A 15,019-nucleotide genomic window follows, 5' to 3' on the forward strand; every position below is an offset into this window, starting at 1 on the left:
AACACTCAGGAAAAGACTGGGTGCATTCACCCTAAAAGTTGCCGCTTCATTTTAATTAAATTCTTCTAACTAATTAGGGCTAATTATGTGGGTTTAATTCCCCTCTCTTTCCAGTCTTGATGAAGGGTCTCAGCCTGAAATGTCAACTCTTTATTCGTCTCCCTAGATGCTGCCTGACCTGCTGAGTTCTTCCAGCATTTTGTGTGTGCTACAGAACAGATGCAGTAATACTAGAAAGAGTGCAGAGAGATTCAACAAGACAATGCCTAGAATGAAGGATTTTGTTTAATAAGGAGAGAGTGGGTAGGGTGGGATTATTATTCGTTAAGCACTGGACTCTGAGGAGAGATTACATTTCATTGTCTCTTCCTTCTAATTCCCAACATTTCATCATTATTTAATTCCTCATATCATATCAGAATGACCACACATGGCAATTAATGTTTATTATTTCAAAGTGATTAGATAGAGGGAAAGTCCTTTTTGTGCAGAACTTCTCATTTAGTGAAGATGGAGGAAGACTTGGGTTTGACAACGTGCCTGACACCACACACTTCTGATCAATTAAGATCTCCTCCAGCTTCAGAAGCAGAAATAGGTGTAGTAGTTAATCCATTTATTTTTGCAGTTCTCCACCCAGGTGCTCCTGAAAAGCAAGAGTACCCAACACATATATTATCAATCATTGCAAATTTTCACAAGCACTTCAATGACATCATTAGTAGTAACATTTGAACATTGACTTCTCTAACTTATGGTAATATCTCCCCCCCCCCCCCCCCACTTCCCTAGTCTATCTTTCCATCCCCTATTCTGGTTACCCTCTCATCCCTTTTCTTCTCCTCACCTACCTATCACCTCCCTCTGGTTCACATTCTTCTTCCCTTTTTCCCATGATTCAATCTCCTCTCCTATCAGATTCCATCTTCTTCAGCCCTTTACCTTTTCCAGTTATTACCTCCCAGCTTCTTACTTCATTCCCCCTCTTCTTATCACCCACATTCCTCTCCACCTGGTCTCACCTATCACCTGCTGACTTGTACTCCTTCCTCTGCCTCCCATCTTCTTATTCTGGCTTCTACCCCATTCTTCTCCAGTCCTGATGAAGGGTCTCAGTCTGAAACGTTAACTGTTTATTCCCCACCCCGTAGATGCTGCCTGACCTGCTGAGTTCCTCCAATATTTTGTGTGAGTTCACTGAGAGAATGGTGGGTGGCTGGAATGAGATACCAGTGCTGTTGGTGGTTGTCATACACTGGGGTGATAGTAGGGAATAGCTCTCACTTCCAATTAAATTCTCCCAGTGGTGTGCTTCTCAAATAGTCTCCAAAAACTGAGCCCAGCTCCTGGTCTTGACGTGTAGCTTAGCTACTAAGCCCAGTGAAGCTGCTTCTACTGCTAAGAGAAGGAGCAAAGATGGCACCTTAAAACCAGTCGCTTCAGGCGGATGGTTGGCAGCTCTTCTAAGAGAAGGAAAACTCTGATCTCAAGCCTCCACTGCCTTCCGGCTGTGCCAACTCATGGGGAAAGCTTCGGGTATAAACCTTGAGGAAAAATTTGGACCTGTAGTCCCTAAGACAGTCGTACATCGAATTCAATGCTGTCTGGCAACTCCAGCGACACCGCTGGTGTCAAACTGTATCTGTCTCTGCCATTTCTTTGAATTCATCAGCTGCATGGAGAGGGGGAGCCTGCTACATGGGAACAGCTTGCTCTCCATATCGTACAGCCCTGGCTTGCGTATCACGTAGAGAGCTGGGACGCAACATCCCTGCTCCACCCTATCCAATGTAGGGCCTCTCTGGTGGTGGTGGTTAACAAATACGATAGAGGCATTTAACAAGTTCACAGATAGACATGGGAATCTGCAGAGAATGGAAGGATATGGACAGACTCGAGGGGTCGAATGGCCTGATTTCGCTCCTATGTCTTTTGGACATTGTGAAGGCAGGAAGGATTACTAGCAATGACATCACTGAATTACATGGTGTTAGAATAAAGATCTTCATCATGTGGGGTGAAAACCATTTGACATTTATGTGTGCAAGAGTACACCAAGAGGTCAGAACAATTATTTTATTCTGGGGGGAAAGGAACCAAATACAAGAGGCCATGGGTTTCTGATGAGAGGGGAGATATTTTAAAGGGACCTGTGGGAAAATTTCTTCGCACAGATGGTGATGTGCATATGGAACGAGTTGCCACGTGAAGCTGGATTGATCTAAGGATTGGAAAGGTTTAGAGGGATATGGGCTACGTGCAAAGTTGGATAGGCATTTTGTTCTTAGTGGATGAGCTGGGTTGAAGGCCCTGTTTCAAAGCCGTCTGACACTATGACTCTATAAATTGATTCCAATCCCTCACCAATCTATCTCCTCCCTATGGTGTTCCTCATCCTTCTCTTACTCCCACAGTCCACTCTCCTCTACTATCAGATTCCTTTTTCTTCCTCAGTCCTTTACCTTTTCCACGAATCACCTCCAATTCCATTCTCCTTATCCCACCCATCCACCTACAGCCTCACCTGGCTTCACCAATCACCTTCCAGCTTGTACTCCTCCCCCCCCCCCCTCCAAAATTCTTATTTTGCCTTTTCCCCCTTCCTTTCCAGTCCTGATGAAGGGTCTTGGCCCAAGATGTTGGCTCTTTATTCCCTTCCATAGATGCTACCTGACCTCCTGAGTTCCTCCAGCATTTTCTGTGTTGCTTTGGATTTCCAGCATCTGCAGAATCTCTGGAATTTATATTCCTGCACCTTTTACACAGTCCCATTGTTTTTTTTAAATAAAACTCTGCAGCACATTGCACACTATAAGGGGAATAAGACATCCTTCGTTGCCGCAATGTAGGATATGTATCCTTCATTGTCGCAAGCTTTTCCGCACATCCCTCTCTCGGGTAATGTCTACAATTTTGCATGGTCGTGTAACAGTTCACATAAGCTATAACAGCGCCAGCGACCCGGGTTCAATTCTCACCGCTGCCTGTAAGGAATTTGTACATTCTCCCCGTGACCGTGTGAGTTTCCTGCTGGTGCTTTGGTTTCCCCCAGCTTTCCAAAGATGTATGCATTAGTAGGTTAATTGATCATATTGATGTAATTGGACAGCGTGGACTCATTAGACCATGAGGGCCTGTTACTGTGCTGTATCTCTAAACCTAGGAAATCTCAAATTCGTCTTGACTTCACAACTCTAAATACAGCCTTTGCTGGGATTTGAATCAGAATCAGTGAGCTGGTGCTCATGAACGTAGACCTTAATGTATCTGAGCTGTCTGTGATGTAATATTCTACGGCTCAATGGCTGGTGTCCTCTCAATGTCACGAGGCAGTCGGTTTTCTGAACTTAAAAGACAATGGTGGTTTATCATTCATTTGCAGATGTGATTATAAAATAGAGAGGGGAGAGGGTAACGCACCAAGCTTCCATTCCTTCTTGGCTGACTATTTTGGCTGCACACTCAATATCAGATTGCAAGTCATCCCCCAGGAGCTCTGCAGAGAGAAAAGAAATCCAATATTACATTAGGCCAACTTTGGAGAGTTATAGGCCAGGAAGCATGTGAATGCACCTAGTCCCAGTCTAGATACTGACAGCAGCTTACACATACAGTGGTGAAGAGGAAGGTGGGACTAGAATTTGTTTGATCTTATATATTAGTTCAAGGTTAATGCTGTCATTTCGACACCAACACAATGCATGGCAGAAAAACACAGAACATAACAGAACCAAACATAACCAACAACAATATAGCCACAGCAAAACAAGCCCTGTTCCTCACTCCCCTCTATACATATAGACAGTCCTCGATTCCCAAGACAGTCTGTCTTCTTCAGCTTCCTGTCTCCAGTGGACCTGGATTAGGACTCGGATTCAGACAAGGACATGCAGACATTGGGTTCTTTAGGATCTGGGTATGGTTGGCAAAGCCAGTATTTATTGTCCATCCCAACTGCCCTTGAGAAGCTGATGATAAGTCATCTTCTTGAACTACAGCATTCCTCTGGGTTAAGAGGTCTCCATTGTGCTGTGGGTGAAGGAGCTGCAGCATTTAGAGCCAACCATAAGGAAAGAATTGCAACATATGCTAACCCTAACCATACGTCCTTGCAGGCAACAGTGAAAATTGATCCCCAATTGCTGATCATTGGCACTGTAAAGCATTGCGTTAGAGTGCCACCCATTGTAAAAAGACATAAGATCCAGCCTAGTTATATGTGAGACCTATTTCTCACCGGGGGATGGTCGCACACTCACCGATCCTCCCTGGGGATGGATCCCATGCACAACGTGTGACAAACTCACACAGATTAACTTGCATTCAGGTTCAGTTCCATGCACCAACTCTCCCAGTGGATGGGCCCACATACACCTTGACCTTCCCTGGAAATGAATCACATGCACACCAACTCTCCCTGGATCTTATCAAGGATAAAGGATCAATTTCATTAACCTTATCGATTAGGAATTTGCTGTGGTATGTTTGTCAGGGTGTAACATGCAACTAAAACAATATTTAATATAAATGGAAAAAAAATTATAAAAAATAAATTTTGATGTTAAAGTACAGATCTGGAATAAGTATTCAAAAATATATAAATACCAGCATGTATTTACAGTGTAATCAGCATCATAACCAGTGATTAAAGTGTTTACAGTCCAGTGCAGTGACTGAGATAACAGAGAGAGGGGAGTATGGAGCAGTTAACTAGAATGGTTGATCAGATGAACTGCCTAGGGAGAGAAACTTTTAAGATGGTGTGAAGTTTTTGTTTATGTTAATGTTTCTCAGTTGGGTACAGTTCTACACACTGACTCTCACTGGGAGAGAGATCTTACAGGTTTGCTGGGGCATGCGTCCCACAGCTGTGGAGTGTTCATTTGGCTATATTACAATCTATTTCCCAGAGCTCTGCCTATTCACTTCCTCTATTCATTCCACTTTGTAAATTTAATAGAATCAAATAATGTAAATAACACTAATAAGCCCAACCATATAATGCAGCAATTCCCATGATCTGCCTAAGCTCTCACTGCCTCAGTAAAGCAGCCAGCATAATCAAATACCCTACCCACTCTGGGCATTCTCTCTTCTCCCCTCTCCAATCAGGCAAAAGATACAAAAGCCTGAAAGAACATACCACCAGGCTGAAGGATACCTTCAGACCCACTGTTATCAGACTCTTGTAGGATAAGATGGAGTCTTGGCCTCACAATCTACAATGGTGATCTTGCAGTTTATTGCCTGCCTGCACTGCACTTCCTCCATCGCTTTTGCACTTTATTGTGCATTGTGATTGTTTAACTTATTCTATCTATAATCGTTTGATCTGTATAAACAGTTTCCAAGTTTTTTTTTGTACAGTATGTTGGCACATGTGACAAAAATAATCTATACTATTGGAGATGGTAGAAGCAGATTCATTAGGTGCATTTAAGAAACTCAGATAAGTATATAGATGATGTTCTGTCTTCTGTATTCTACTGTATAGTCAACACCAATACCAGTTGTAGTTTGCAGACGTGGTCCTTAAGATCACAATGAAATAACATATATGACAGACAGTATATCTGATATGACAGGATAATGATTAAGAATGGATTTTCATGTCAGGATTTAGAGCTGCAGAGAGTGGTAGAAGTTGTGGTTTTGCAAGGTGTTGTCAGAATAGTCCAGGTGAGGAACCACAGGGCATCAAATGGACTGCAGCCATTGTACATCAGTCTGGTGGGAATGAATGGTCGCTGGGTTGCCAAACAGTGGATTGCTTTGTCACAGATGGTGTTCAGCTGTCTACTGTTGGTGTAGTTGTTATGCAGGCAAAAGGGGATTGCTCCATTCTACTGCTGGCCTTTGCTTTGTAGGCGATGGAAAGGAATCAGGGATCATGATCAGATGATTGGATGAAAGGAAAGATGAATTACCCATGCACAATCATTCCCATACTTCTGTATTATTTTAACCTGTAAATAGAAATGAGCTCAGCATTGTGTTCACTATGACTGAAGTACATGACACTTCATTCACCACTACTCTGAACTACACTATGTAGAACATATATCAGCAGAGCACAGGAACAGGCCCCTTGGCCCACAACATTGAACTACTGACATCACCATTGAGCACATCTGCAAGAAGCACTCCCACAAGAAAGCAACATCCATCATTAAGGACCCCCACCATGTTCTCTTCCCAATACTACCATCCGACAGGAGGTACTGGAACCTCAGATCTCAGGAATAGTTATTACCCAACAAAACGCGTAATCGGAGAAAGGGGAAATATGAGGCTATCAGGCAGGAAGTTGGAAGCATAAGTTGGAAACAGATGTTCTTAGTGAAACATATGGAAGAATTGTGGCATATTTGCGTGGAGTTCTGCATATGTACGTTCCAATAAGATAGGGGAGGGAGGTAGGGTACAGGGACCGTGGTGTACAAAGGCTGTTGTAAATCTAATCAGAAGAAAAGAAGAGCTTACAAAAGGTTCAAAGAACTAGATAATGATAGAGGTCCAGAAGATTATAAGGCTAGTAGGAAGTAGTTTAAGAATAAAATTAGGACAGCCAGAAGAGGCCATGAGAAGGCCTTGGCAGACAGTATTAAGGAAGACCCCAAGGCATTCTAAATGTATGTGAAGAGCAAGAGGATAAGACATGAGAGACTAGGACCTATCAAGTGTGACAGTGGAAAAATATGTATGGAACCAGAGGAAATAGCAGAGGTACTTAATGGATACTCTGCTTCAGTATTCACTACGGAAAAGGATCTTGGTGATTATAGGGATGACTTAAGATGAAAATCTTAAGCATGCAGATATTAAGGAAGAGGATGTGCTGGAGCTTTCAGAAAGCATCAAGTTGTATCAGTCACAGGGACTGGACGAGATGTACCCCAGGGTACTGTGGGAGGCGAGGGAGGAAATTGGTAAACCTGTGGCGATGATCTTTGCATCATCAATGGGGTCGGGAGAGGTTCAGGAGGATTGGAGGGTTGCGGATGTTGTTCCCTTATTCAAGAAAAGGGGTAGAGATAGCCCAGGAAATTATAGACCAGTGAGTCTTACTTCAGTGGTTGGTGAGTTGATGGAGAAGATCCTGAGAGGCAGGATTTATGAACATTTGGAGAGGCATAATATGATTAGGAATAGTCAGCATAGCTTTGTCAAAGGCAGGTCATACCTTACGAGCCTGATTGGATTTTTTGAGGATGTGACTAAGCATGTTGATGAAGGTAGAACCATAGATATAGTGTATATGGATTTCAGCAAGGCATTTGATAAGGTACCCCATGTAAGTCTTATTGAGAAAGTAAGGAGGCATGGTATCCAAGTGGACATTGCTTTGTGGATCCAGAATTGGCTTGCCTACAGAAGGCAGAGTGGTTGTAGACGGGTCATATTCTGCATGGAGTTCAGTGACCAGTGGTGTTCCTCAGGGATCTGTTCTGGGACCCCTTCTCTTTGTGATTTTTATAAATGACCTGGATGAAAAAGTGGAGGGATGGGTTAGTAAATTTGCTGATGACACAAAGGTTGGGGGTGTTGTGGATAGTGTGGAGGGCTGTCAGAGGTTACAGCGGGGCATCAATAGGATGCAAAGCTGGGCTGAGAATGGCAGATGGAGTTCAACCAAGATAAGTGTGAGGTGGTTCATTTTGGTAGATCAAATATGATGGCAGAATATAGTATTAATGGTAAGACTCTTGGCAGTGTGGAGGATCAGAGGGATCTTAGGGTTCGAGTCCATAGGACACTCAAAGCTGCTGTGCAGGTTGACTCTGTGGTTAAGAAGGAATATGGTGCATTGGTCTTCATCAATCATGTGATTGAGTTTAGGAGTCGAGAGGTAATGTTGCAGCTATATAGGACCCTGGTCAGATCCCACTTGAAGTACTGTGCTCAGTTCTGGTTGCCTCACTACAGGAAGGATGTTGAAACCATAGAAAGGGTGCAGAGGAGATTTACAAGGATGCTGTCTGGATTGGGGAGCATGCTTTATGAGAAGAGTTTGAGTGAGCTCGGCCTTTTCTCCTTGGAGCGACGGAGGATGAGAGGTGACCTGATAGAGGTGTACAAGATGATGAGAGGCATTGATTGTGTGGATAGTCAGAGGCTTTTCCTAGGGCTGAAATGGCTAACACAAGAGGGCGCAGTTTTAATGTGCTTGGAATTAGGGACAGAGGAGATGTCAGGGGTAGGTTTCCTTACTCAGAGAGTGTCAAGTGCGTGGAATGGGCTGCTGTTGACGGTGGTGGAGGCGGAAACAAAAGTTTTTTTTAAGAAATTCCTGGATAGTTACATGGAGCTGAGCAAAATAGAGGTTTATGGGTGACCCTAGGTAATTTCTAAGGTAAGGACATGTTCGGCACGGATTTGTGGGCCGAAGAGCCTGTATTGTGCTGTCGATTTTCAATGTTTCTATGTTTCTATAATCACTAGGCTTTGAAACCAACGTGGCTGGCTTCACTCACCACAACTCCAAATGATTCCATAACCTACAGACTCACTTTTAAGTACTTTTTATTTCTTATCCCTAGCAGTGTTAATTTCTATTTGCATAGTTTGTCTTCTTTTGCACATTCATTGTTCATCAGTCTTTTTTTAATGCATTGCCTCTCATAAGATTCTATTGTATTTCTGTTTTTCTCCTCTGTCTTGTCCTTCTGAACATTGTGGGCATGTTATACTGGCACTAGGATGTGTGGTGACACTTGCAAACTGCCCACTGCATGTCCTTGTGTGTGTTGGTTGTTAATGCAAATGACACATTACACTTGATGTACATGTGATAAATAAATTAATCTGAATCTAAATTTGTCCTGCAAAGGGGTGTTGGAAGATGAATCTCAGGGTTGCATATGGTAGCCTATTTGTTCTTTGATAATAAATTTACTTTGAACTTTGATTCACCTACCGCTACACCTTATTCCACAGCCGTTTACAGCATCGGGGGTTTGGTCATTATTGCACCAATATCTGCTACTGATCTGGAAAATCCCATAGTCAGTGGCCCATATGCTTCCATCCTTTGTCTCTCGACCCACCTCCATCGTGTTGAAACCACTTGCATGGTAAGCCAGGCACACCCCTGGAATGAAGAGTAACACTCTGGCATGGAACATGCAACAACAGGACAAAGAAACCAATTTTAACAGGATTACACATAGAACTAATACTTGAGAAATGATTAATGCTTTTGAGCATAAGGTCTTGCACTTCAAAGGAGAAAAATTATTGAAACAGTACTGATTTGGGGTCCAAGTCCATCGTTCCCTGAGAGTTTCTGCAGAAGTTGATATGGTAGGTAAATTCACTGACCTCAGCTTCCACAACCTATGGACTCACTTTCAAGGATTCTACGGCTCATGTTCTAGGTAGTGTTGTGTTCTTTATATTCAAGTATATCATGGGTTACTAATAAAGAACCATATTCTGGAAGAATAGAACTTTTATTTAACAACAACCATCACGTTCTTATGATACCATGTTTTCTAGATCTTTCTATTATTCCTGCGCATGCTCAGAACTCTCTCCAATCACGTTCTTACACGTCATATCACCACAGGTAGTATTTATTAATTTACTATATGTGAGTTGTTGTGTATTTGAACAGTTTGACTTCTTCTCCACAATGGTAGCTTCTCAGTCTTTGTTCATGTGTATAGCATTTTCAATGATTCTATTGCATTTCTTTGTTCTACTCTGACTACCTGCAAGAAAATTAACCTCATGGTAGAACATGGTGACATTTATGTACTTTGATGATAAATTTGCTATAAACTTCAAACTTTGGAGACAGGTCAATGATCAACTTTATTTTAACATCGAAGCAGCGAGTTGCTGTTCTCCCGCTCTCGTTATTGCAGGAGTGATCTCTCCCTCCCTCGCCTGTCTGAAATTCCAAAGTGTTGGGTTATGGACGGTAGTTTTTTGATGGACTCTGGATCAAGGTCTCTTTGGGGGGATTTTTGCTATTTTTTTTACATGGTATGGGGGTAGGAGTTGTCGATGGGGGAAGGGAGGAGGGAGGCTTTGGGGTTCTTGATGTTCATTGTTTGGGGTTTCTTGTTTCATGGATGTCTCTATGAAGAGTAAGAATTTCAGGTTGTATACTGATATTAAATTGAACCATTTGAACGATTTGAAATGGAACAATTTGATAAGGAATTGAAAGGTAGTATGTGGTGACATATATGTACTTCGATAATAACTTTACTTTGACATTGGCAATTTATAGACTGCAAATGTTAGAGTCAGCGTGTAACAGTGCTAGGAAGCCACTGTTTGAACTAAATCATTCTATGACTATAATGTGATAGGCAGTGGATAGTGCTGCTGCCCCACAGAGACCTGGGTTTGATCCTAACCCCGGGTACTGTCTCTGTGAAGTTTGCCTGTACTCCCTGTGATTGTATGCATTTTCTTGACTACTTTGATTTCTTCCCACATCCTAAAATTCTTGTAAGGTTAACCGGCCACTGTAAGTTACTCCTGGTGAAATGAGATTAAAGTGTGATGAAAGAAATAAAAGCTGAAATAAATCATTCTCTCTACTATTATTCTGACATTTCACATTCTTAAAATAAAGTAGTGATCCTAACTGACCTAAGACAGGAAATGTTTTCTAGGATTAAATGTCAGAAATTGTGAAAAACTGAGTTTAAATGTATATGGCTAAGGTGTATGTAAACTTCCGACTTCAACTGTAGATGATGCATTTCACTGTATGGTTCGATGTACATGGGACAAATAAAGCCATTCTGTGTTTTTTAATCTCTCTTTTAAATGTGCAGCTGATGGCTCACATAGACTCAATGGGCCAAAGGGCCTATTTCTGTGTTGTATATCCTCATGATTCTATCACTTAGAGAGCAGTGATTAATGCTGAGGATTTAGTTTAATATTCCTTGTCCCCTTCCAGTGGTCTGCGACCTAATTTTTGTGAAGAAGATTGAAAAGATTTGGAATGTCTCCAAAAACACTTACTAGTTTCTACGGATGTACCATGGAGAATATTCTAACTGGTTGCATCACCGTCCAGTATGAGGGGGTTGGGGGGTTGCTACTGCACAGAATAGAAGTAAGCTGCAGAGAGTTGTAAACTTAGCTCCATCAAGTCTCTGTAGTATACGTAACCTTCAAGGAGTGTAGCTTCAAAAAGGACTCCCATCACCCAGGTCATGCCCTCTTCTCAATGCTTCCATAGGAAGGAGGGAGAGAAGCCTGAAAGCACACACTCAATAATTCAGGAACAGCTTCTTCCCCTCAAGCCATCCAGTTTCTGAAGGGACATTCAACCCATGAACCCGCTCAGCTTTTTTTATTTCTATTTTTAAGTACCACTTATATTCAACAGTTAAATTAAATATATCTATACGTCCTGTAATTCATTTTTTCTCTATTATCATGTATTGCATTGTACTGCAGCTGAAAAGTCAACAAATCTCACAACGTATGCCGGTGATATTAAACCTGATTCTGACTCTGATTATTCAAGCTGGTTCAGACAGCCAGCGTTTTTCACATTTTATATCATATAAAACAATAAAGATTTAAAGATTAGCTCTATTGGGCAATGTAAGTTGGAACTTGGAGTGAAATGGATTGTTCTGCATCAGTGATCAACAAGTGTCACCACACTTCTGGCATCAATATCACATGCCCACAACTTGCTAACACTAATCTGTACGTCTTGAACTGTGGGAGGAAACTGGATCCGATGGATGGTCACAGGGGTAACGTACAGACTCCAGTCTTACAGCCACTGCTATAATAGCATTACAGAGACCGCTGCATTACTGTGTCGCCCCACAAAGTTGCAACTTGGGAGTAGTGTGTCCTAAGCAGCATGCAATAAACAGACCTAAACTCTTCCATAGCCAGTGGGACAGACCTGCTCTGCAGTACTGCCTTTGCTGGGTGTGAAGGTTGTTGGGCAGTTAAGCAGGTAACAAGAAGAGGAGAGAAATCCCTGCCTTCATAGATGCCAAATGAGTATTAAGGAGGATTTTGTAGGGGGGATGTGGTGAATGGGCTACATCCTGAGATCCCAAACATCAGTCAAGATGGCCCCAACCTGCACTCGAACTACTGCCCTGATTCTTGAATGATGACCCCTAAATCCTAACTCCCTCTAAATCCTAAACTCTCCTCTCTGATCCCAAAACCATCACTACAAACCTAAAAAACAACTATATCTGAGAAACAACATTGATGGACATCTTGACCTGCAAATGATGTATTTCATTGTATGTTTCAATGTCATGTGATAAATAATTCTGAATCTGATTTCAGCCAATTCATAGATAGTCAATTAGTCTATCCAATCAGCACCTTCCAACCCTCTGACCTCTGCCAACAAGAAAGACAGGGTGTTAGGAGCATGGACCTCCACATGCAGCCCACTCCCCTCAGCAATTTTCTATCACGACGCTTTATTAGGTTCACCTGTACGCCTGCTTGCTAGTGCGAATATCTAATCAGCCAATCATATGGCAGGTGAGCGGTGAGAAAAACGAAATAAAATTATCGACTGAGTGACAGTTCTGTGGGCAAAAATGCCTTGTTAATGAGGGAGGTCAGAGGAGAATGGCCAGACTGGTTCAAGCTGACAGGAAGGTGACAATAACTCAAATAGCCATGTGTTACAACAGTGGTGCTCAGAAGAGCTTTTCTGAAGGCACAGCACATTGGACCTCAAACTAGGTGGGCTAGAGCAGCAGACGACTATGAACATACACTCAGTGGCCACTTCATTAGGTATAAGATGTACCTAATAAAATGGTTACTGAGTATATATCATTGGGCCCTCATGGACGCTGGGCCTATATCCTTCCCTCCCTGATAATACTGTGGGAACATCGTCACCAGGACAGTAGTGGTTCAAGAAGACAGCTCCCTGGGTGATATGAGGGAAGCAAAATAAAAGCTGACTTGATAGGAATGCTCAGATGCCAAAGGTAAACGACTTTTAAACAATCACTAGAAACTACAACTGCATTTGATAATTGTAATAAATAAAAGAGGAGCTGGTACTCACAATCCGCAACGGAATATTGAATGAACTGTTTTAGCTTGGAGGTTTTTATAATATCAACAACGTCACATCTTCCAAGGATTTTGGCATTGGAAACTGCTACCAGGACACTGAGAACAATGAGAATCTTCATCTTGCTGCTTGGGTATGGGTATTAGGCAGGAATGGTTGGTCTTTTATATAGGTTCAAACATGTTGTTATCAGTATGACAAAAACCAAACAAGTCTAAACCAGGAAAAGTAAAATTGATGTGAGCAAACAATTTTTGTCAGATGAGTTATAGGTTTCTCAGGGTTAACAAAGAGTGCAATGCAAGGGAAGACAAAAGGACTTTCAGATATGGCCCACACCTTTTCTCTCATAAGATAAGATTGAAAATTTAACTCACAACTATTTCCTCATGATCTTGAACCTTATTGTTTACCTGTACTGCACTTCCTCCATTAACTGTAACACTATAGCACAGTGGTTAGTACAACACTTTCAGTACTAGCAATCAGGGATTAGGGTTCATTTCCCAATTACTGTCTGTAAGGAGTTTGAACGTTCACCTCCTGACTGTGTGAGCTTCCTCCCGATGCTCCAATTTTCTCCCACATTCCAAAGACGTACAGCTTAGAAAGTGATAGTGAATTGGTATGCTGTGTTGGTGTCAGAAGCATGATCACACTTGTGGGCTGCCCCCAGCACATCCTCAGGCCGTGATGGTTGTCAATACAAACTACGTATTTCACTGTATGTTTCGATATGTCGATGTACATATGACAAATAAAGTAGCTGATCATTAATAATTATATTCTGCATTCTATAGTTTTTAATCATACTACCTCAGTGCACTGATGAGATGAAATGATCTGTATGGATGACATGCAAAGCAAAGTTTCCACTGTACTTCAGGACCTCATCTGCTTAATGTCAGCGGAGGAAAGTTTAGGGGAGATGTTAGCGGCAGGTTTATTATACAAAGGGTGGTGGGTACCAAGAACACATTGCCATGGGTGGTGGTCAAGGCTGATATAATCATCGTCATTATGTGCAGTGTTGTATGACATGGGTGATCATGGTCTTTGGCTATGATTGCTGTTGAAAAAAGTTTTTCTATAGAAGTGGTTTGCCATTGCCTCCCTCTGGACAGTGTCTTTACAAGACGGGTGTCTCCAGCCATTATCAATACTCCTCAGAGATTGTCTGCCTGGTGCCTGTGGTCGCATAGCTAAGATTTGTGATATGTACCAGCTGCTCATATGACCACCTGCTCCCATGGCTTCACATGACCATGATCATGGGGCTAAGCAGGTGCTACACCTTGCTCAAGGGTGACCTGAAGGCTAACAGAACTCCTCTGGTAGAGACATCTCTCCAACTCACCAACCACTGATATAATAGGGGCATTTAAAATACTCTTAGATAAGCATGTGGATGTCAGAAAAATGGTGTTGGATGTTAAATTGATTTTGAAGTAGGTTAAAATGTTGGCACAACTTTGTGGGCTGAAGGGCCTCCACTGTGCTGTACCCCACGATCCATGTTCTTACTGTTCCTCTGCACTGCACTTTCTCTGTGAATGTAACACTTTGTTCTGCATTCTGTTGTTTTCCCTTTGTACTACCTCAATACACAATTGTAATGAAATGATTTGCATGGATGGTATGCAAGACAAAGTTTTTTACTGTACCTCAGCACATGTGAGAGTAATAAACTAGCTTGACCAATTTGGTATTCCTTGAGTGCTCAATATCTCTGTTATGTTTGCCGAAGTACCCATGTCAACAATATGCTATCTTATAATATTTACATTGAGGACCATGCCAACCAACATTTGAAACCAACTAGTCTATTGAGCAGGTACTTGCCTTCATTACAACCTGCTAATGGAAACACTGCTTTGGTATGTTTTCCTGAACTCTGCTTTGTGATTTGGGTATCCTCTATTTCTTATACCCCAGTCTTTGGAAAAAGACTGAGTACATTCACCCAAT

At 42.1% G+C, this 15,019-nt stretch overlaps 1 protein-coding gene across 1 annotated transcript; it reads right to left on the bottom strand.

Annotated features, from left to right (window-relative positions):
* Positions 1-267: 267 nt before the first annotated feature.
* Positions 268-13,202, bottom strand: LOC140727270 (lysozyme C-1-like). Its single transcript, XM_073044531.1, has 4 exons — positions 13,043-13,202; positions 8,918-9,091; positions 3,421-3,496; positions 268-646 (listed from the first exon to the last, which is right to left on the bottom strand). The coding sequence occupies exons 1-4, from the start codon at positions 13,170-13,172 to the stop codon at positions 583-585; spliced, it is 444 nt and encodes a 147-aa protein (XP_072900632.1). The 5' UTR covers positions 13,173-13,202; the 3' UTR covers positions 268-582.
* Between the last annotated feature and the right edge of the window lie 1,817 nt (positions 13,203-15,019).

The sequence above is a fragment of the Hemitrygon akajei genome, chromosome 5, assembly GCF_048418815.1.
Source record: "Hemitrygon akajei chromosome 5, sHemAka1.3, whole genome shotgun sequence".
In the NCBI taxonomy this organism is placed as follows: domain Eukaryota; kingdom Metazoa; phylum Chordata; class Chondrichthyes; order Myliobatiformes; family Dasyatidae; genus Hemitrygon; species Hemitrygon akajei.